General features: G+C 41.6%; 1 protein-coding gene across 1 annotated transcript in view; it reads right to left on the reverse strand.

The window, feature by feature from the left end:
• PTCHD1 (patched domain containing 1) overlaps nucleotides 1-23312 on the reverse strand; it is a 201405-nt gene extending 178093 nt beyond the window's left edge. Inside the window, exon 1 of the mRNA XM_030199691.1 lies at nucleotides 22839-23312. Coding sequence (XP_030055551.1) covers nucleotides 22839-23267 — 429 coding nt within the window. The 5' untranslated portion in view covers nucleotides 23268-23312. The remainder of the gene's footprint in view (nucleotides 1-22838) is intronic.
• Between the last annotated feature and the right edge of the window lie 1841 nt (nucleotides 23313-25153).

Consider the following 25153-nt stretch of genomic DNA (forward strand, 5'->3'; position numbering starts at 1 on the left):
ACTACTACTTATCATTTCTATAGCGCTACTAGACGTACGCAGCGCTGTACACTTGAACATGAAGAGACAGTCCCTGCTCGACAGAGCTTACAATCTAATTAGGACAAACAAGAGATAAGGGAATATTAAAGTGAGGATGATAAAATAAGGGTTCTGAATAAGTGAATAAGGGTTAGGAGTTAAAAGCAGCATCAAAAGGTGGGCTTTTAGCTTAGATTTGAAGACGGCCAGAGATGGAGCTTGACATACCAGCTCAGGAAGTCTATTCCAGGCATATGGTGCAGCAAGATAAAAGGAACAGAATCTGGAGTTAGCAGTGAGGAGAAGGGTGCAGATAAGAGAGATTTACCCAGTGAATGGAGTTCCTGGGGAGGAATGTAGGGCGAGATGAGAGTGGAGAGGTACTGAGGAGCTGCAGAGTGAATTCACTTATAGGTCAATAAGAGGAGTTTGAATTGTATGCGGAAACGGATAGGGAGCCATCATGTGCATAGTTAGTCAATTTCTACCTGTAAGTCATCCGTGGCATCACAATCAAACTGAGTGTAATAAAGAGTGTCCAAAATTTGTCTATTTCTTCTACATATTTATCCCTATCCATAACCACAGTGCCTTCCCTTTTATCAGCTGGTTTGATGACTATCTCATGTTTGTGTGTCAAGGAAGTTATCAAGCTCTTCTTTGTTAAATTGTGGAAACCCTTATGGTGATTTTTCTTTTCTAACTTTTCAACATCTTCTAACATACCTATTAAATGCAAGAATTAAGGGATCACATGGACATGGTGGCATCCACTTAGAATCTTTTCTAATAATGGATGGGTTGCTATTAACACTTGGATTAGCTGAAAAAATTGTATTTACAGCTAAAACAAAATAAATCTATAAGTGTCCGGAAAGGCTCATATTTAGTAGTAGGTATAAAGGAGAGGCTTTTCTTAAGTATTTGTAATTGTGTGTCAGATAACGTCAGGCGGGAGAGATAAAAAAATTGGTATATCTGTCATCATTACAACTGAACGTATCGATCTTGACCTCTCACCCTGCCTCTAGAAACATAATGGCAGATAAAGGCCATATGACCCATCCAGTCTGCCCATCCTCTGTAACCCCTAATTCATCCTGTTCCTAAGCGATCCCACATGCTTATCCCATGCCTTTTTAAACTCTGGAACAGTCCTTGACTTCACCACCTCCACCAGGAGGCCATTCCACACCTCTACCACCCTTTCTGTGAAATAATACTTCCTTAGGTTACTCCTAAACCTATTCCCTCTCAACTTTGTTGTATGCCCCCTCATTCTGGAGCTCTCCTTCATTTGAAAAAGGCTCTCTTCCTGTACATAAATGCCCTTGAGATAGTTAAACGTTTCTATCATGTCTCCTCTCTCCCTCCTCTCTTCCAGCGTATACATGTTGAAGTTCATAAGCCTGTCCCTATAATTTTTGCATTCAAGACCGCTTAGTAATTTCGTAGCCGCCCTCTGGACCAACTCCATCCTGTTTATATTTTGGACATTCAAGCACTATATTTAAATATACCCCAAGCAGCAGCCCTTCAAATTTTGGAAATATATATTCAGAAGTTGGAGATTTCAGAAGAAAAGAAACAATTTCTGAAAGATATTGCTTTGCTAATACTACAAAGAAATTATTTCTGTTTTGATGATTCTTTTTACATTCAAACAACAGGGGTAGCCATGGGGGCTACAGTCGCGCCAAAAGTAGCATGCTTGTATATGGCGAACTTTGAGTCATAATATGTTTACACCTCTCACCACTATAACAAAGTCAAACTATGGCAGTGGTTCATAGATGACATTTTGGTAATCTGGAAAGGTGACCTCACACAATTACAAGAATTTATTGAAGAACTCAACAACAAAGATCCACATATTAGATTTACATAAAAGATTGGCCATCAGGAAGCTGATTTCTTGGACGTACATATATCTATACAGGAGGATAAAATAGCCACATTGCTATTTGTAAAATCGACGGATAGAAACACTCTGCTTCACTAATCCAGTTGTCGTCATCCAACGTCACTTAAGAAGGGCATTCCGACTGGCCAGTTCTTATGGATCAAAAGACTTTGCAGTGAGGAATCAACATATAAACAATATGCTCACCAGATGCCCTGCAAATTTCAACAACGGGGATATTCTAACAAGCTTATAAAATCTGCACGCAAAAGAGCACATATTGCTCATAGGGAATGGTTGCTGCGATCCGACCTTAAAGACAACACTCCACAAAGAAACCTCCAATGCATGCTCCCATACTCCTGTATAGATATTCAGATCACTCGTATTATTCACCAACATTTGTCCGTCTTACAATTACACCCCCAGTTCAGAGAGAGACCTCGGATAGCCTATAACAGGGCTAAAAACATGGGAGAATATCTATCAGTATTCAGACAAGCCAATGTTCAACAATTGGATGGGACAGGAGGACACAGCAGCTGTCACCATTGCACATATTGTGCACATGCAATGCAAACTTCTTACGTCATTAACCCCGCTACGGGAAAGTGATTTGAGCTGAGATCTCGCACTGATTGTAATACATCTCAAGTGATATATGCCATCTGCTGTCCCTGTTCAAAATGGTACATAGGTCAGACAAAGCGGAAGGTAAAGCAAAGAATAGGGGAACATTTGAGCAATATCAGATTGCATAAAATTGACACACCATTAGTTGCTCATTGGCAAGCGATGGGCCATGCTGTCACTGATTTAAAATATGTAGTGCTTATGCAAATTCAATTACGCGGGGGGGGGGGGGGGGAATATTACTTCCAGACTCATACAACAAGAACAAAAATTCATATTCTTGTGGCAAACAGTCCAACCCAATGGATTAAACAAAGAAGTGGAATGGCTAACATTATAATAAGATAATTAGGGTAATAGGAGCAATCACTTTATCGTAATCAGCTGAGTGCTTTCGCAGTATATAAGTGCCATGGGCGCACAAAGGGTTCGTCAAGATGGGGACAAGTCAGACATGGGACCCTTCCTGGTAAGCTGAGAATAATGTTTTAATGGATATGTTTAAATTTAGGATGAGCTAAAAGTTAAAAGGAATAATTGGTCAAGTTATTCATGTTTGAGAAATTTACATAACTGTATATCAGTTTGCTTACAGATCAGTTACATTCCCTTGAAAATGCCAATATGGTGAAACGTGGACCCACGTCGGGAATAAAGACAATCTTTTAATCTTCACGTCACTAGCACACAAGGATGAACGCCCGGGACCCACCTCATGAGAATACAATCCTTCAGGGACCAGTATAATGTCTATAGATAAGTGATCCTTATAATTTATTTCAGTTATAAACAATTATAAAGTTTAAGAATTCAGGAAGGCAGGAAGGACTGGTGCAATGATGGTGGGTTGCTATGGGCCAAAACCATTTTCTATAGTATAACGGCACATGGGCAAATTCTGAGAACTGCATAATAAAAAACAAAATATTTTTTAGAAACCATTTAAGATAATTTCTGGTGGAATTTGTTTCAGTGATTTTTCAACACCAGTTGGAACTGATTAGAACCCAAAGTTTAGCATAGTTAAAATTTAATGCCAAGAAGTGCAGAGTGATGCATTTGGGGTGTAGAAACCCAAAAGAGAGCTACCAAATAGGAGGGGAGAGATTAGCAAGCTTGACTCAGGAGAGAGACCTTGGGGTGTTGGTGTCGGACGATATGAAGGTGAAGAAACAATGTGACAAGGCGACAGCCATGGCTAGAAGGATGCTAGGCTGCATAGAGAGGGGTATAACCAGCAGAAGAAAGGAGGTGTTGATGCCCCTCTACAAGTCGTTGGTGAGGCCCCACTTGGAGTATTGTGTTCAGTTTTGGAGGCTGTATCTGGCTAAAGATGTAAAAAGACTGGATGCAGTGCAAAGAAAAGCTACAAAAATGGTATGGGATTTGCATTGCAAATCGTACGAGGAGAGACTTGCCGACCTGAACATGTATACCTTGGAGGAAAGGAGAAACAGGGGTGACATGATATTGACATTCAAATATTTGAAAGATATTAATCCGCATACGAACCTTTTCCGGAGACGGGAAGGTGGTAGAACTAGAGGACATGAATTGAGGTTGCAGGGGGGCAGACTCAGGAGTAATGTCAGGAAGTATTTTTTCATGGAGAGGGTGGTTGATATGTGGAATGCCCTCCCGCGGGAGGTGGTGGAGATGAAAATGGTAATGGAATTCAAACATGCGTGGGATAAACACAAAGGAATCCTGTTTAGAAGGAATGGATCTATGGAATCTTAGTGGACATTGGGTGGCGACGCTGGTATTTGGAGAATAAAACCGGTGCAGGGCAGACTTCTGTGGTCTGTACCCTGAGAAAGGCAGGGACAAATCAAACTCGGATATACATATAAAGTATTACATACCATATAAATGAGTTTATCTTGTTGGGCAGACTGGATGGGCCATTCAGGTCTTTATCTGTCGTCATTTACTATGTTACTATGATTGCTGGCCTGGCCCTATTAAAGATAGTGTGCTTGACTTGGGGTCTCTATCTTTGCACTGCTGCATCTAAGAATGCACATATTCCCATTTGTAGCCAGCAATGCAAAGATAAATTTATCATGGAATTCACTTACTTGCAATACTTAGATACCACAGTTAGGAATTCTTTGATAAAAAATTTTTTTGTAGTAAAATACTCGTAGAACAACACACTATGGAGCTTATGTGCGAAGAATGCCCAGATGGATATCCATGTGCTTGAAATGTCCAAATCCTGGTTTTGTAAAGGCAGAAAAGGGATGTCCAACACTGCAGAATATCCAAATACCAAGGGAGTATATTGTGAGTGTGTTTGGGCGGGACTAGGGAAGGCCCAAAATCAAGACGTCCAACAGCGATTACTGAACAGGAAGAAACCTCTAAGCCTATAAAGAAGGATGTCCTAAGTTAGACCTGCTTCAGTTATGTCCAGGGTACAAAAAGATGCCTTGATTGAACAGCTGACCACTGGAGGGATTAAGGCATGACACCTTCTTAATCCCCTAGTGGTTGCTGTCCCTCTCCCTCTCCCGCTGAAAGTGAAACTGAAAGGGAATACCAGACTCTATGCCAGTTTCAGGTATTATGGGCATTCTTAGCAAAACAGGAAGCATCTAAGGAGTGGCCTAATGGTTAGTGCAGTGGACCTTAAACCAAGGGACCTGTGTTCCAATCCTCCTTTACTTCCAGAAACAGAAAAATACCTACCGTACCTAAATATATAAGCCACCTGAAAGTATCGAAGGTATTTTTCTGCTCCTTGAGGGCTCACAAAATAAAAGTTAAAATGGTATTTGAACTAGGGTCCCTTGGTTTAAAGTCTACTGCTCTAACCCCTAGGCTGCCTCTCAGCTCTGCAGAGATGCCTGTCTGACAATTCTTCTAAGAATACTGCCAGAAAGACATCCTTTTCCATGATTTATTTCCCTTTCATATGCCAGACGCTCCAGTTTGAAAAATGACTGTTCATGCTGGATGTCCTCAGAACATGGACGCACATCTCACATATTTCCTGTTGTAAAATACATGCAAGATGGATGTCCATTTTGGATGTTATGAGCTGGACATCTCTATTCTGACTTGTACATCCTTTTGAAAATGCCCTTCCACATTACAATGAGTTAATAATTAGGGGATTGTTAGGTGGTTAGGGTAGTGGACTTTGGTCCTGAGGAACTGAGTTCAATTCCCAGCACAGGCAGCTCCTTGTGACTCTGGGCAAGTCACTTAACCCTCCATTGCCTGCTGCATTGAGCCTGCCATGAGTGGGAAAGCGCGGGGTACAAATGTAATAAAAATAAATAAAAATACTCCTTCCAAAGAGAAAATTTTGAAACTTTTTTGCAGAAGAGTCCAGCTGACAAAGGAATGTGCAAAATGATGAACGTTTTCAGCTGAGCACATATCGAATATTTGTTTGCATGTTGGCCCCTTTTGCAAAAATAATAATAATAATAATAATCATAAGTACATAAGTACATAAGTAATGCCATACTGGGAAAAGACCAAGGGTCCATCGAGCCCAGCATCCTGTCCACGACAGCGGCCAATCCAGGCCAAGGGCACCTGGCAAGCTTCCCAAACGTACAAACATTCTATACATGTTATTCCTGGAATTTTGGATTTTTCCAAGTCCATTTAGTAGCGGTTTATGGACTTGTCCTTTAGGAAATGTATAATTATACATCATCTCTTAATTTTCAATTTATATTGTTTTTTTGGTAACCTTTTCTTTTGTTCCATATACAGAACCATTGTTATTTGATCATGTCTTCGTAATAATTACCAATCTGTCTCGCACATTATGCAAGCCAGAAGTGGGGATATATTATGCAAATCCCAATTCCTAGTATTAAGAGGGTTGCAGTTGAAGCTCTGATCCCTACCAATCAGGAGATATACTGTTGCTATTTATGTAAATTGGCTTTTCATTATTGAACCCTTATGGTTTCGCTTTTGCTTTTGCACTTAATTAGCACTGTTTTCTCCATGTTTACATTGTCTTTCATATCTCTTGACATCTATATATTATTTTTGCTTATTCAGTTCACGCTGATTATGCCCACCAAGATATAGCAATGTATCCTTCAGGCATACAGTCATTTTGCTTATTCCTTTGCCAAACTCTGACTCTTGATGGACTAATTATGATTGTGCATGCCTAGAATAAAGACATGGAAAGATCCAAGTTTGTACACCATAAATACGTCTTCAAGCTCTATCCAGGCCCAAATGATGTTAGATCCCCCAAGGTTGTGGCAATAATCTTTACACCTTGCAAACTACTGGACCACAAGTCCTGGGTCCATGTGAAAGATATACGGGTTTACTCAGCCACAGGACCTGAGGTTACCAGCCTAACCATCTCAAGACCAGCCACTTCCTTCAGCAGGCCAGCCTGAAAACCCAGATCTCCGTCCAGATTCTTCAGCACTTCCACCGCCTCAACCATGATTGATGAAAGAGGATTAAGAACTGATACTTCATTTGAGAATTACTGTTGCTGTTTATGGACATTATAGATTCATATTTTGTTTTATTTTCAGTTTAGCAGTAATCCTGTCTAGATATTGAAAAGGTTTTATTTTTATTTTCCTATTATTTCCTTTATTGTTCTAATTGTTTTTTTAAGAGTTTTCCCGTTATTTCTGTTTATGTAATTTAAATTGAAGTTGATATTGCTCAGATACAAGGGTAACATCAAACCCTAATACTGGCTATGATATCATAATGTAGGTGTAAACCCTGTTAGTATCAACCAGTTATGCATTTGTTTAACTTTGGTGTAGTCTTACTTAAGCTGCATGTCTTTCTGTAGGTTTGACTAAGCTCCAAGTGGGGTAACGAATATATAAAATGCTTCCCATACTTCCAGGTCATTATGCATATGTCAAGATCCATGCATGACCTTTGTTAATATAAATTTTCCTAGGATTGACCATTTTTTCCTGTATGAGGCAACCCCATACTTGCTATCCACTTTTTAGTGCTCACTATTGGATGCTAATGATGAGTAATAGTAAGGTCCAGGAATTCCGACCTGTTTAAGGATTCTGAATACCTACAACCTAAAACAGCCTGCAAACAGAGTACTAACCATATATTTGTTGAGGCACCATAACAATGCTTAATCAAAACCACTATTCCTTCTCAAGACCACTGAGATAGATAGATTATCTCCCCATGTACTATGCAACAGATACACTAGAAGCCATAGAAAGACCTGAAAGTGTTTATTAGTATGATCCACCTGAAATTGCTATTACCCGCATACCTATACTTCATGGGATTTTGTAGATGAACTCATGGATTTGTCCCATTCATAAAACCTTTCTCACTACAGGTTTGAGTAAGTCTCAAGAGAGATGACATCATGATTAAGGCCCAAGGGATTGGGTAATATAAAGGGAATTCCATACCCCCCCAAATAATATATAACCTGAGAATGAAGTTTCCTGTCTTGCACCATACCTTCCAGCAATTTGTAAGACCAAAACTCCCCCTCTAGTTTGATAGCTTGCCACCTTCTGGAATGGATGATGACAAGCTTGACGAGCTTTGTGTCACCCCTCCTCAGAGGGGGTGACAAGTGGGGAATGTATAATTATACTACAGCAAGAGGCCCTCACTGGATGCCCACCGGAAGGGTGGAAGGCCAGATTTTAGGACTCAGGCTGTAAAAATACCAGCTAGGTTTAAAAATCTATGACTGGCTGAGCAAGGACGTGCTTTACCTGTAAGTTAATATGTGTCCCCGCTTGGGATCCATCCACTGGAATAGTGGTGGGTCAATTTACATACCTTAAACAGCTTAAACTGCTAAAAGGCACTGACTAGGCCTCATTAGAATTTGGTGTGACATTCAAAAGCAGTGCAAAAGCCAAGATCAAGGAATTGATGGCTAAAATGCTAAGTCAGATTACAAGATGATATGAACCTGAGATATCTATATTTAGATATCTTCATAAAAAAAGTTGTTTTGTTCATGTTTGGATGTCCGTATCTAGGGAGATGTCCATGTTTGGATGTTTGGATGTCCGTATCTAGGGAAATGTTGACAAAAAGGGAAATTGCACAACAGGTTGCAATACTAAAACGGAAGAGCACCTGGCCGGAGGTCATGACTCATAGATTAAGCAATATTAGAGAAAAAAATCTCTCTCCATAGACTTGTATAGTGACCAAATTGTATAAAAGCAGGGTGCATGCAAGCCCTCGGGGGAACTTTTCTTCAACGCCTCGAAAGCAGCAGAGCTCCGGTCAGCTGAATCCAGAATTTGTCTGATGAATGTACCTGATTAAAGTCTGATATGCAAATAAACTCTTCATTCTAAATGATGGTTTGTGGGCTTCACTTAATGATGAAAGGCTGTAAGTACAAATGCTTTTGCTACATCAGGCTATCATTCGCTGCATTATATAACCTGTAGCCTAAATCCAGTGTGTCATAAGGCTGGTATCTATTCCTTGCCAGTGCTGAGAGGCGGACTAATGCCGGTATTTGAGACCTAACGTCTCTCTCAGTGGCAATTCCTTTTAAAACCTCATAACTCCTGGATTACCCCAGTACTAGTGTTATTTAGAGATGGAGTCAGATTGAGGTCACTCTAGCCTTCTTGGGGGGGCTCGGGACCCCCCCATTTCTCAACAGAAACCATCCAACCCCTTTTTAAACTCTGCTAAGCTAACCGCCTTCACCACTTTCTCTGGCAACGAATTCCAGAGTTTAATTACACGTTGGGTGAAGAAAAATTTTCTCCGATTTGTTTTAAATTTACTACACTGTAGTTTCATCGCATGCCCCCTAGTCCTAGTATTTTTGGAAAGCGTCAACAGAAGCTTCACATCCACCTGTTCCACTCCACTCATTATTTTATATACCTCTATCATGTCTCCCCTCAGCCGTCTCTTCTCCAAGCTGTATAGCCCTAGCCTCCTTAGTCTTTCTTCATAGGGAAGTCGTCCCATCCCCGCTATCATTTTAGTCGCCCTTCGCTGCACCTTTTCCAATTCTACTATATCTTTCTTGAGATGTGGTGACCAGAATTGAACACAATACTCAAGGTGCGGTCGCACCATGGAGCGATACAACGGCATTATAACATCCTCACACCTGTTTTCCATACCTTTCCTAATAATACCCAACATTCTATTCGCTTTCTTAGCCGCAGCAGCACACTGAGCAGAAGGTTTCAGTGTGTTATCGACGACGACGACACCCAGATCCCTTTCTTGGTCCGTAACTCCTAACGTGGAACCTTGCATGACGTAGCTATAATTCGGGTTCTTTTTTCCCACATGCATCACCTTGCACTTGCTCACATTAAACATCATCTGCCATTTAGCCGCTCAGTCTCCCAGTCTCGTAAGGTCCTCTTGTAATTTTTCACAATCCTGCCGCGATTTAATGACTTTGAATAACTTTGTGTCATCAGCAAATTTAATTACCTCGCTAGTTACTCCCATCTCTAAATCATTTATAAATATATTAAAAAGCAGCGGTCCTAGCACGGACCCCTGAGGAGCCCCACTAACTACCCTTCTCCATTGTGAATACTGCCCATTTAACCCCACTCTCTGTTTCCTATCCTTCAACCAGTTTTTAATCCACAATAGGACATTTCCTCCTATCCCATGACCCTCCAATTTCCTCTGTAGCCTTTCATGAGATACCTTGTCAAACGCCTTTTGAAAATCCAGATACACAATATCAACCGACTCCCCTTTGTCCACATGTTTGTTCACTCCTTCAAAGAATTGAAGTAAATTGGTCGGGCAAGATTTCCCCACACAAAAGCCATGCTGACTTGGTCTCAGTAATCCATGTCCTCGGATGTGCTCTGTAATTTTGTTTTTAATAATAGCCTCTACCATTTTCCCAGGCACCGACGTCAGACTCACCGGTCTATAATTTCCCGGATCTCCCCTGGAGCCTTTTTTAAAAATGGGCGTTACATTGGCCACCCTCCAATCTTCCGGTACCACGCTCGATTTTAAGGATAAGTTGCATATCACTAGCAGTAGCTCTGCAAGCTCGTTTTTCAGTTCTATCAGCACTCTAGGATGAATACCATCCGGTCCAGGAGATTTGCTACTCTTCAGTTTGCCGAACTGCCCCATTACGTCCTCCAGGTTTACCGTGAAGTCAGTAAGTTTCTCCGACTCGTCCGCTTGAAATACCATTTCCGACACCGGTATCCCACCCAAATCTTCCTCGGTGAAGACCGAAGCAAAGAATTCATTCAGTCTCTCCACTACGTCTTTGTCTTCCTTGATCGCCCCTTTTACCCCTCGGTCATCCAGTGGCCCAACCGATTCTTTTGCCGGCTTCCTGCTTTTAATATACCGAAAAAAATTTTTACTATGTTTTTTTGCCTCTAATGCTATCTTTTTTTCATACTCCCTCTTGGACTTCTTAATCTGCGCCTTGCATTTGCTTTGACACTCCTTATGCTGTTTCTTGTTATTTTCAGACGGTTCCTTCTTCCATTTTCTGAAGGCGTTTCTTTTAGCCCTAATAGCTTCCTTCACCTCACTTTTCAACCAGGCCGGGTGTCTTTTGGACTTCCGTCTTTCTTTTCTAATTTGCGGAATATGTATGGCCTGGGCCTCCAGGATGGTATTTTTGAACAGCGACCACGCCTGTTGTACAGTTTTTACTCTCTCAGTTGCCCCCCTAAGTTTTTTTTTTTACCATTCTTCATTTTAGCACCCAGGTCTTGAGGTCTTTTCCAGTCTCCTTTTTCTGTGCTTTTGCTATTAAAAATGGACTAACATGAAGGAGAATCTATACTAAAGGATTTCAATACATACTGTAATTTTATTTGAGGTACAAAAAATGATACCATGGAGCATGAAGAAATATTTTATTCTTTATATAGGACTAATATAAAGTTCAATTGTTTCAACAGAATTTCAGAGAAGCAGAGATCATCCATGTATGCCAGAAGTGTTAAGTGTGCCAGAAAAATGCAATTTTCAAAGTTATTTACCTGGGTAAAATGGCTTGTCTGAAAACTGTCCTTCTATCATGCATGCACTTTTAAATGGTTGTAAAGAGGCATCTTTAGGCTAGGAGAAGGGGGCAAAAAAAAACAATAACAGAGTTAAAGTGGAATGTGAACATGGTTCCTTTGGTTTAAAGTCCACTGCGCATACTTAAAAACTTTCACAGGGACATGCTCTATTTCTCCCCCACCCTCTTAGCTACCCACACTAATCACCCATGGAGAGGCATTTTTGAAAGAATGTCCAAGTCAAAATTGGGATGTCTTGCTCATAACATCCTAAAAGGAGTCCATCTCACAGCCATTTTCAAACAGAAAAAAACGTTGAGATTTCCTGTTCAAAAAAACAGGAGAAGGACATTATTACACTGAAAACATCCCAAATGAACAGCCATTTTCCAAAATGAAATGTCCAAAATATAAGCACCAAAAAGGCAGGCACAAAAACATCTGTCTGGCATCATTTATACAAAAATGGCCACATAGATGTCCCTGCAGAGGGGCAGCTTAGTGGTCCATGCACTAGACTAAGCAACAGGACCAGGTACAAATCTTACCTTCATTCATTTACACGTTATTGGGAGCCCTCCAGGAACAGATAAAAACCTACTGTACCTAAAGATCCACCACTATAATAAAAAATCAAAAATCAAAGGGGGAAAAAATCTCAACTACTACGGCAACATTGAAGATCAAAATCTATTGCACGCACAACAAGTCATCATAGACTGAAAAAAAAACCCGATGAAAAAAATCAAATTTTTTGAAATTTAATAGTGCTATTCTAGTAGAACCAAAAAATCAAATCATATCAAAATTGTGTCCAAAAAACTTTTTTTATAAGTCCAGTGTTCATAAAAAACATAGACCTTGTATTTTATGTATGGACAATCTGTTCCAGCTTGCGTGTAATAACTCATGTATGGTGCTCAAAACCACAAAATCACTTATCTTTATGGCATGAGTCACAAACTGTTCCTGCTTGTGTGTAGATTCCAACGGTCCCGTTTCAAAATTCTTCCTCAGGGAACCATACCACGGAACAATCAAAAACAGGTAACGCGTCAGCTGATGCATTTTCCAACTCGGTGCGTTACCTGTTTTTGATTGTTCTGTGGTATGGTTCCCTGCGGAAGAATTTTGAAACGGGACCGTTGGAATCTACACACAAGCAGGAACAGTTTGTGACTCATGCCATAAAGATAAGTGATTTTGTGGTTTTGAGCAGCATATATGAGTTATTTACATGCAAGCTGCAACAGATTGTCCATACATAAAATACAAGGTCTATGTTTTTTATGAACACTGGACTTATAAAAAAAGTTTTTTGGACACAATTTTGATATGATTTGATTTTTTGGTTCTACTAGAATAGCACTATTAAATTTCAAAAAATTTGATTTTTTTCATCGGGTTTTTTTTTCAGTCTATGATGACTTGTTGTGCGTGCAATAGATTTTGATCTTCAATGTTGCCGTACTAGTTGAGACTTTTTCCCCCTTTGATTTTTGATATAGACAGTATCACTCTGCAAGTTTAGGGTTTTGATTTTTCAACATTATTCAGCAGTTGTGTTGATCTGAATATGATACTGTGATCCACCACTATAATAGCCATAGCAGGTGTCTTATAAATTCAGGTACACTAGGTACTTCTGTGTTCTAAGAGGGGTCACATTTTTGTACAGAAATAAGTGGGAATTACACTTGGATCCTGTTGTTCAAAGTCCACTGCACTGACTACTAGGCTACTCCTTTATTAGGAATGGCCATGTCTGAAGTTGCTGTACAGCCTGGTATCCACGGTCAGTTTCCCTTCTCAGGGGTGTGGGAAGGGGTCAGTAACCATTGAGTGAATAAGGGCCATGCTTTCATCCCTCCAGTGGTCAGCTGCTCAATCAGGGCAACCTTTTGTACTCTGGACGCAATTCAAACAAGTCTAGATGAAAGCATCCTTTGGATGTATCTTCCTGTTCCATTATCGCTAAAGGATGTTCTTATTTTGGGCCCTCCATAACCCCCCCCCCCCCCCCAATATGCCCACTTACTATTTGGATGAACTGCAGTGTAAAACATTCAAATTCTGCCTTTCAAAAATCATGATGTGGATGTTTTCGGCAGATGGAGGCTTTTTTTTTTTGGCCATTTTGAGATGTCATCTGCTTCGAAAATGAGTGCTATGTACTCTACAGAAAAGGGAAAGTCCTCATGTGGTTTCTCTTTGAAAAAATTAGCATAAAGCACACACGAGAAAGCTTCACAACTATACTATGAATGGAATGATTGTACAATTGGATGCCTCCAAGGTTCCAATATAGAATACTAGTGTAAATCAGTAACAGTGTGCTTAATATTTATGTGCCCGCAGTTACACCAGCCATAGAGTTGGCATAAATGTGACTGCCTAAACTCAGCAAGGGCACACCTAACTCACATTTTTGTAGTTATGTACATCACTGGGAGTCTCATTTATGCTCCACTCATGTGTACCACCTCCTTGCATTTATGCACTTAAGGGCACTTTTACTAAAAGCTTGCCGCAACCCAGAACTATTGCCGGTCCAATGCAGGTGCTGGCGGCAGTTCCACCCCCAGTGTGCTCCATTTCCAGCACTAGTGGAAATGTTGAAAACATATTTCCGCAGGGGGTTAGCTGGCGGTAAGAAGGCACCGTTGCGTGCTGCCCAGTTACTGCTGGGTTAGCGCGGGAGCCCTTACCACCACGTCAATGGGTGGTGATAAGTGCTCCCCTGAAATGGCTGCATGGCAAGTGTGAACCTACTGCACAGCCATTTCATTTGTGGCTATTTTCACCCGCTGCAGTAAAAGGGGCCTTGGTGTGAGGCAAAACCGGCCACCACTGCTAGCGCAGGGTCCCTTTAACTGTAGCTTAGTAAAAGGGCCCCTATTACAGAACAGTGCTTAGGTGTCCTGTTGCCACTTTCTCATGTAAGTGTACAACTACCCGTACCGTGTAAATGCTAGTATTATAGACATTTACATGCACAAGGGGCATCTAGATTATAAAGTTAACCTTTATTTGCAAATTGTCCCTTCAGTAGTTTTAGTGTACAGTTATGTGTTACTATGTCAGAAATTATAGTGTTAGATTTTATCAGCCACATTAAAACTTAAGGTAACAACCCATTAGAGCAGTGCTTCTCAACCCAGTCCTCAGGGCACATCCAGCCAGTCACGTTTTCAGGATACCCATAATAAATATGCATGAGATAAATTTGCATGCACTCAGGGCCGTGCCTAGGGTCTCTGGCGCCCCCCTGCAGACTATTAGTTGGCGCCCCCCCCCCCCCCCCCGTGAAAATGATCGCTCACCACTTGCCACACTGAAAGGAATTGTCAGCAATATTCTTAGAAACAAATTGCTATACATTGCAAAATAAGATAGCAGATGTAAATTCTCAAAGTGGACATATTCCAAATGCTAAAATGAAAATAAAATGATTTTTTTCTACCTTTGTTGTCTGGTGACTTTTTTTTTCCGATCATTCTGATTCTGCTGCTATCTGTCCTCTTAACTCCGTTTCCAGGGCTTCCTTTCCATTTATTTCTTTACTTTCCTCCTTTCTTCTTCATTTCTTGCTCTATATCCATTTCCAGCAATTTCTCCTCTCTCCCTGGGTCCTGCCCTCCCATCCATGTCCATCCTTGTCTCTCTCTGCCCTTCCCTCCTCCATCCATAGCCAGCAATCCTCCTCTCTCCCCTCCCCTCCATTTCCAGCAATTTGTCCTCTCCCTGGGCCCTGCCCTCCCATCCATGTTCATCCTTGTCCCTCTTTGCCCTTCCCTCCTCCATCCATAGCCAGCAATCCTCTTTTCTCCCCTCCCCTCCATTTCCAGCAATTTGTCCTCTCCCTGGGCCCTGCCCTCCCATCCATGCCTCTCTGCCCTTCCCTTACCTCAGCTCTGCGCCCTGGGCCGTTAAATCTTTTACCGCTGGTCGCAGCAGCGTCAGTGAAAGTGCTGCGACGTCTCCCTTCCCTTCGCGCTGGTTGGTTCCCTCAGTGTCCCGCCTTCTTCTGACGTCAGAAGAAGGCGGGACACTGAGGGAACCGACCAGCGCGAAGGGAAGGGAGACATCGGCAGCGCTTTCACTGACGCTGCTGCGACTGGAGGTAAAAGATTTAAAGGCCTCGGTGGCGCGGAGCTCAGGTAAGCAGCGAGGGTAAGCACCGCGGCAGCGCCCTCCAGAAGTTGGCACCCTCCTGCGGTGCTTACCCCGCTTACCGTATCAGTACGGCCCTGCATGCACTGCCTCCTTAGTATGAAGTCTCTCTCATCTATATTCATTGCGGATATCCTGAAAACCCAATTGCCTGGGTGTGCTTCAAGGACTGGGATGAGAAGCACTGCACTGGACAGTTATACCATAAGCACCAAATGGTTTTTAATGGAATTGATGTAAAACAAAAAAGTGTACAGAAAATGGATCTCTCTAAACTTGTTTTTAACTTTCACTTCTGAAATTAGTTTATGTTGTTGGGCAGACTGGATGGACCATTCAAGTCTTTATCTGTTGTCATTTACTATGTTATGTTAATTTGCTTTGTGGTACGTTTTAAGTGAGATCTTTGGTATTTGAAACTCCAGTTTATGGTGCTTAACTACACCCATTGGCAATGATCTACCATTAGAACATGGAACAGTTTGGTCATTTCAAATAGAAAATGCCTGCTTTAGTTTTATCTTGTTCAGTGGAATGATTGGATCAATTACTCACTTTTCCAAACCTATTCTGAAAGGGAGTTAGGTAGGTCCTTGCCCTGAGAGAGAAGGAAAAGGATGTAAAGAGACAGATGAGGGAGTTCCTGAAGTAGATCGAAATGAGATTACTGCAGTAGGGAGGACAACTAAATTACAACAAGCAAAATTCAGAACAGCATCAGGACCTTTTGATGAGAGATGCCATGCATGGTTTTTTTTTCCTTCACAATGCTGGCACGAAAGAGGAGAAATGAGAACAATCTGCCCCTAGTTTCCGTGTATTTTAAATTTGTATGTCGTTTGACACACCATTGGGCAGAAAAATGGAATGCCACTGTGGCCACATGTACATTTCAGTGTTGACACAGTTGTATGTTTTTGTGAAATCTTTAGCCTTGACGGCATCTGAGGAGCTTGAGATTGCCCATTTAGTGACCTTTAGTAGTTAGTTTAGTTTCTTTTACTTGGTATACTACCTTTCAACAACAGGAGCGAAAGTGGTTGACAACTAATTCCACACACAAGATCAGAAAAAGGAACTCCAGCAAATCATAGGAAAGCAAAGCAAGAAAGATAAACCAGGAGAGTGAGAGAGAGAATATCATTGATTCTGCTAGGTGTTCACCTTTCATAATGCATTTACTGCTGTTATGGTAGTTCAGCCCATGAGGCTAAAATTCAGTTACTGTAGACAGGTTGGCAATTTTCAAAGCCATTTACCAGAATAAACAGCCATTTCTTCAGTTAAGCTGGGCTAACTGAAAACTACCCACACTCAGCCTAGCTAAAAGTGCATATGGGCCTCTGTAACATGTGAACTTTCAGCTGGAATGAGGGGAGATATTTCCAGGGGCATCTTTAGGACAGGGTTGGAAAACTGTGTGCATTGATTAGATTTTCAAATCCATGCATGTCGTTTTCTCACAAAAACTGCCCACAGATAAAGCAAGTGAAAAGTCTAACCATGTAGGTTTTCTCTGAAAATTAGGGATAAGGTCTGTGGAATAAGTATTCTATTTGAAAATTGTGCCCCCCCCATAAGTTCTGGAATACCTGACATCTATTTTCCCTCTCTTTCAACTTCAGTTCACAGGTTTTCCCAACATTCCAAGCCAGTTCAGCAGTCCCAATGAAAATGTACTATCTTCTGAAACTGAGGGCACCCTTGTCAGCAAAAAGGATCTAAACCTTTTTATACCCAGGGTATAAAACTTCAGAAGCAAGCAGGTATTTTACAGTAGAACCTTCTGCCATGGGCTCTATCCCTTAATTGTAGTTTATAATTACAACTATCTGTTGATTGATATCAGCACATAATATTGCAACTTTCTTCACTCACTCTTGATCATTTTTCAGTTGTGTACACTTAATATCCATTGTCAGGCATATTTTCCTCTCGTTCTATAACAGATTGCCTAAATCTAAGCATAGAGTACTGTCATTTATGTGTGTAAATGCACATGAATTCACGGAAATGGCATGCATGCCTAACTGCTATTCTGTGATTGTGTGCTAAAATGGCTTACTGTCAGATTCTATATAGCACGTCTAGAGATCTGTGCCGAAATCTAGGTGTATTCTATAACAATGTGCAGAACTTAATTGGCTCAACAAGCCAATCCGTGTTTTTAACAGTTCTTCACAAGCAATAATGAGCACTAATTGGCAATAATTAGAATTTTCACTAAGCATATTCTGTAATGAACTGCACCTAAATTCTAACGTTCGCAGTTCAAAAGGGGCATGGCTATGGGCATTCCAAAATTTACACATATAGTTATAGAATATGGCCCAGTGTGTGTAAATCTATGTACTGGGATTTATGCCACATTTTCATTGGTGTAAATGGCGCTGGGATATCAACTAAGTTTATATTATATAGCATGCCTAAATCTAGGCGCCACTTATAGAATACTAGTAAAAGAAGCCTGTTTCAGAGCAAATGCAACGGGAGCTAGCAAGGTTTTCGTCGCCAACACCCCTCCATCCCTGGGCAACCCCTTCGTTGTTCTGGCATTGCTCCGCCCCCAACGTCATGATGTTTGACGCGAGGGCGGGGCCCGGAGCAATTTCCCACCCCCCCGCCTCCCTCCCTGCCAACCCCTTCGTTGTTCTGCCATTGCTCTGCCCTCAAGGGCGGGGCCCGGAGCGATTTCCCACCCCCCGCCTCCCTGCCTGCCAACCCCTTTGTTGTTCTGCCATTGCTCCGCCCTCGAGGGCGGGGCCCGGAGCAATTTCCCACCCCCCCCGCCTCCCTGCCTCCCTCCCTGCCAACCCCTTCATTGTTCTGCCATTGCTCCGCCCCCGAGGGCGGGGCCCGGAGCGAGTTTGGTGGCTTCACCACCACGAACCTTCGAACCTTTTTGAAGGAAGTCAGAGCTTGGCTTCACTGACGTCAGTGTCCTCAGAACGTTGAGGGCGAGTTTTATTATAGTAGATGCTTAGGCAGAAATGTTTACTGCTCAGATTTCTTTTAGCCACCTTATATACAATCTGGCCCTTAGTGTGTAATTGCTAGGGGGCATTCATAGGGGAGGGACATAGGTGGGGCTGATATTCATCTGTTTAATTTATAGACTACTGTAAATTATGCATGTTCATGTTGCACTAAAGTGCTAAAAATTTGTGCAAGCCATAGACCTGGCATGCATGTTAGCACCTAAATGTAGGCATTTTGCTAAAGACTTAAGCTAGTATTCTATAAAAGTAATTCCACGTGTAACTGCTGTTACAGAATAGGTTCAGAGCCTTAACAAAATGGGCACCTAAATAGAACTGCCTGATTCTGCTTTGTGGTTTTTGGAAAGCTAAGATTAGGGCCTATCCTAGTTTCAGTATCACAAAAAAAGCAGTGGCCATAATACTCTACTGTACACACATTATCCCCTGGATTCTATATAGCGGGCCTAGCGTTCCACACTGAAATCCAAGCATATTCTGTAACAACGTGTGTAACTTAATTGGCTTAACAACCAATCAGCATTGTTAACAGCACTTAACAAGCAATAATGAGCACTAATTGGCAATAATTAGAATTTATGCACATAACTTGCTAAGCATATTCTGTAATGCACTGCGTCTAAATTCTAGTAAACGCAGGCAAAAAGGGGCATGGTTATGGGCATTTCATGGGCATTCCAAAAGTTACATGCATTGTGATAGAATATGGCCCAATGCACCTAAATCTACGTGCTGGGATTTACAGCATTGGTATAAATGGAGGCACGTGGTTTTAGGCATTAGGATATCAATTAAGCATATTCTATATACTGCTCAAATATGGGCGCCCCTTATAGAATACACTTAGGCAGAAATGTTTTCTGCATGGATTTTCTAGGTGGCATATATAGAATTTCTCTCTACTGGGGCAATTCTAGAAGTGGGCACCTCTCCTTGTAGGTGCCCCAGTGCTGCATGGTGACAGCTTATTCTTCACTGAAGACCATCTTGTTCAAAAAAGGCATACCCTACCGACCCAACTCTGAATCCAGCAACACAACGAAACCTAAGCCCGTAACGAACACTATATAACTCTTCTCTACGATTCTCCTAACGTGTCTGTAACACATGAACATCTTTGATAATAACATCACTTTATATTTGTTTTTCATTGAAGGCGACTAACGCCTCACGGTACTATGTGAGCCACATTGAGCCTGCAAATAGGTGGGAAAATGTGGGGTACAAATGTAACAAATAAATAAATAAATAAATAAATAAATAAATAATGGCATCTGGGACACTCAGATTCCATGATAGAATACTGCCATAACCTGGCATCGATGTGCCTTACATTTGATGTGGTGTAAATGGGTTAAAGCATTCTATAAATTCTGTATATAACCAGAAAGCATGCCCATGCTCCACCCATGTCTAGACCCCTTGCATTTGATGCAGTGCCACTTAAGGTGCCTGGGCATGTCAGTGATAATTTTTGTGCATTTGGGTACACAAAAGGGTGCACACTTCTGAGCACCTTGTTATCAAATTGTCCTTTATTTGGCATTCTGCTGTTTCTTCATATGGCATCAATATTTCACCAACTCACGGTTTAATTTAATAAGAAAAGCAAACTAATATGTAAGACATCACATCTTAGAGTCTGCTGTATGTAAAAAGGAATACTATAAATATTGTCGATGTTAATATAAATATTTCATGTCTGTTTTACAAAAGTAACTTTAAGATAGTCATAAACAGCAGTTCTGTAAAGAATGTATATACAGCTATGTACTGATTATGTGGGCATGTCATCATACATGTGTATGTGTGCACATTTATGCATATATGTCAAAATTCCATCTAGCGTTGTTCTATACTTAGCCACATATCTTACACAGAGCATATTTTGCAGGTAAGTGTACAGATGGGCGGCGTCTTGGCAGAGCATGAGTGGGACTTTCACACTGTTACACTAGTAATCTATAAAGGAAAGTAGGTACCTATGTTCTTGTATAGAATATGCATCAATCAGACACCACCAGGGCACCTATATACAGATGTATGGATGTAGACTTACTCCCTAAAGTTTCACATTTTGATTTCAAGCAAAGTTTGAAAGTACGTAATTGGGCAAAGGCAAATTTAATTAGGGTAATTAAGTTCCATATTTCATTCTATAGTGCTGTATGTATATGTTTATTTGTTTGTTAATAAGAGTTATACATGAAGAACTAGATTCTATAAATGGTGCCAAAAAATCGGAGCTGAAAATTTTAAATGCTAAATGCTATTCTAGAAAGAATCCATAACCTCTATAGAATAGTTGCTAAGTGCATAAACAATGCCTAACTTTAGCCTCCTGCAATTTCACCTTCTGCTGAAAGCAGGTGTAAATGCTGGTACCCAGTGGCGTAGGAAGGGGGGCGGTGGGGCGGTCCACCCCGGGTGCACGCTGCTGGGGGGGTGTCCACTCTGCATGTTCACTGCTCTCTCTGCCCCCGAACAGGTTACTTCCTGTTCCGGGGCAGAGAGAGCAAGGAACCAGCGGAGCCGAAGGAGCTCCCAGCGACTGCACTCGGGGCGGAGCGGTCCTCCCGCTCGCCCCCCTTGGTAAGACTGCACTCCGGGGGGGGGGGGGGGGGGGTTGGAGTGGCGAACCGCCCCGGGTGTCAGCTGCCCTCACTACGCTTCTGTTGGTACCTAAGTTAGGCACCAATCCAGTCTGTTCTGTAACAATGCGTGCAAATTCTGGGAATGCCCCCCCCAAAACACCTCTGTCAACACTCCCTTGAAATTACGTGCTATAGGAGTTCCATGCACAGTGTTATAGAATATGATATGCACCTAATTAAGGCCAATTAATACCACCAATTAGTGGCACTGATTGGCTCATTAATCAAATGTGTTTGCACACACAAATTGGCAATGCGCACTGATTTGCACACACAACTTTAGTTGCCATATATAGAATCTGGGGGGCAATGCACACAGTTAGTAAATGAATCCCTAACACTGGTACTGTTAGATAATGACCCTCTAATTCCTAAGGGGTCATTTTATGCAATGGGCCTTATGGCAAATAATGCATGTTAACAGTGTTAGCATACATTAACTGTTAGTAAATGACTCCCAGAATGTTTGATTCTCAAACTGCTCCAGACAAGAGGACAATTTGCAAAGCCAGGGCAAAGGGCAAATAATGATTTACCTAAATGGCTTAAAATTGCCCATCTCAGAATAGTTAAACTTTCATGTTTATTCATGTTAGAAAGGGGTATATTAAATCGGGGGGGGGGGGGGGGATGTGTTTAAGTGTGATGCAGAATTGAATTTTCAAATCTGTGCATGAACTCGATTCTCTTTCCTCTACCTACAGCAAATGAAGGTGCAAAGTCCTTGGGGAGGTCTGAGACCATATATTAGCAAAAGCAAAATTTCAGAAGAAAGGCTATACATTTATTTTTCTTTGAAAATTGTCTATCAAAGGTGCAGGTACAAAATTGCTCATAGACTGTTCATCTAGGTGGGCTATTGAAAATCTCCACTAAAAACATAGGAATTTTCAGCACATACACATACTTTCCAAACCCGCCCTAAATACACACATTGACCAACAAAGACACAAGTCACTGTAATGCTTTTCAGTTACAAATAAATTGCAAAGTAGTTTCTCTGTCATAAAACATGGCTGGGTGTGGCATACAATATCATAATCCATGCCCCTGGGAAAGACTGACCAAGCCTGGGTGCAACTGTGCTTTCTGCCTTGGTCAGGAGCTAATGTGGCCACTATAAACTCTGCTGTGCATGATCACATTTTCTCAATTCAGACATGTTTTTCAAATTAGTGGTTAAAATAGCACTATTCCCTGCTTGAAGGTTGCACTCATACATTTCCTCAAATGGGATTTATCTTCACTGTTATAGTACATTTAATATTTATACCAACAACTAGAGTTACAGTTGAATTCATAGCTGTTTTAGTGCACAGAAATGATTTTACAACTGTAATCTGATGGATTGTTCAGAAAAAGAAGTATTTGAGATAGGGCCTTTGGTAACAGGTGGTTCTGAGAACAGTAGTTTAATTGTTACGAACAGAACACATTTAAAAGTAACATTTACCTTTAGGATCAGTTCGGTATGACGTGTGTCCAGCATGTTGGCTCTCCTGAAGGAGGTGATGATGACCCTACCGTACCTCCCAGGGGTCTGCAGGTCAGAATAAAGCCGGTGTTTGGAGCGGTTCACTGGGAATAGACTATCCACCAGATTTCTTTCGATCTTGGCCAGGCTGTGTTTTGGGGCCAGCAGGTATTCTACATTATCCTCAATTCCGTACCTGCTAAAACTAGCCCCCAGCAAAATGGAGATGAGGACGGGGGCGGAGGCGAAGAAGACAGGGTGGCTGGCGATGAAATAGCCGAGTCTGGAGAAAGACGTCCTCAGCCCCCTGTGCAAAACCTGCCGCAACATCCTAGTGCAGAGGGAGCTCAGGAAGGGGAGATGGACACTGTGGGATCTGAAGCTCTCCCAGAGCCTGGGCAAAACCATTGGGGAGTCCAAGCCTGCCGGAGTCTCCCTGGCTAAAAACACATGGAGCAGATACCGAAAGAGCAAAAGCCAGTGGGCAAGACCCCCTCGGCAAAACGCGCTAATGGGGGTTTAACGCGCTCTTCTTTTTAACCAGGTTGCTCAAGTGGTAGTGTCCAAGTAATTCAACATCTAACTTTCAAAGCTAAACAATAAACAGAACAACACAAGAATGGAGTGAAGCAATTGAACCTGGAAAACTAAAAAGCAACCCCCTCCCTCAAAAAAATGTTGGAAAAGAAAAGTAGAGTTTGAACGGTTGGATTGGTGTTGATTTTAGAGAACCTGCCAGATCTAGCAGTAGAGAAGACAGCTGCTTCCAAGTTTATTCAGCAATAGTGGTAAGGAGAGAGAAGCATGTTAGCAAAGACAAGGAGAGGTCCATGGAGTAGAAATACGGGTTGCGTATATGTTTTGTAGATGAAATCCCTTAGCAATGGCTCGTTTAAGGCTGAACTGATAGGATAAAGCAGCATGATGGTGAAAGTAAGTCTTCTAAAAAAAACCCATATGGCAAAAGTTAAGAGTTTAGGGTCAGATCATGCTCTCTCCTTGTCTCGTACAGTTGTTTTCAAAGTGCTCTGAAAGGTTAAGGTCCCTGATTTGTTTAGAGCTGCCGGCCCATTCCGGAGCCTCGTAGCTCCATTTTCAACTAGGGTCCTGTCTGCTGGAAGTAAGAAAAGATGAGCTGCATTTTTAAAAACCAAAATGCCGTGTTTTCAAGAGCTGTCTGTTGTATGAAAATACCTGTCAAAAGAAAGGCTTAGGGGATCCTACTGTAAAAAAAAAAAAAAAAAGCAACAGTTCCATGACTGCACTTTCCTGACCCAAGAGAGAAAAAAAATGCCCATCAGACAAGAAAAATTCCATAAGTTCTTATGGAAGAAGGTTGGAGGCAGGAGCTTGATTGATATATTCAACGCTGCTGCTGCTACAAGTTTCAGCTCTAACCTTTCTTTTAAATGCGTTTTAAAACCCCCATTCTTATTTGGTGATGTCCCAGCCACAGAGAGCAAAACGTGGCTTGCATTGTTCCAACGAGATGCACATCACATAGATACAATTTTGTGTATTTCATTTGTCTCAAGCGATTGCTTAGCTTGTCAACACATTACAGTCGAAGACAGCTAAAAAGTCGGAGGAACCAGAAACGTCTAGGCTATTCCTCTAACGCCTCTCTCTGTGTCTAGCTGCAATGGTGTTGGCAGTCTGTGAGGCACCACCAGTAAACAGATCTTCTGAAATTCTTCTTTTATTGTGCGCGATCATCCATCTTAATTCAAATCTAATGGAAATATAAGCAAGAAAAAGAGGTAAAATTAATGACCACAATCACGGGACGCAGCTTTAAGCTCCACTCCCTTGTTTGCAGACACTTAACACGTACGTCTTCCGGCCACAACAATGCAAAGCATATTCTAATTACACTTGAAAACTTACGTTTGAGAACACCTCCAGCCAAACGCTGAGCCTTTTATTCGCCTCAGAGACCGCTAAAAAAAAAACAAAACCCACCCCGAGGCATTCTTCTCTTAATTCATCATGAAAAATGTCTTCTTTTCTAGAGTCGTATCGCACATCCCCCAACCGCTCCTCCCTGGAATCAACTGCCACCAGGGCTGTCCCTCCCTCTCGATAGAAAAATAAATAAATCTGGGAAGGAATCAATCACCGAGAAATACTTTATGAGCTGGCACCCGTTTTTTACGGCGTGCCCCTGATGGTCGATCCTCGGTAGCTCTTTGCTGATTCATGATGATTGCTAAGAAAAAGCCTGAATGACTTATCTTTTATAGGGGAAATTAAAAAAAAAAAAAAGGAAGTTCCCTGGGTGGCTAGAGATGCAG

This window comes from Microcaecilia unicolor, chromosome 4, assembly GCF_901765095.1.
Source record: "Microcaecilia unicolor chromosome 4, aMicUni1.1, whole genome shotgun sequence".
NCBI classification, from domain to species: Eukaryota; Metazoa; Chordata; class Amphibia; order Gymnophiona; family Siphonopidae; genus Microcaecilia; species Microcaecilia unicolor.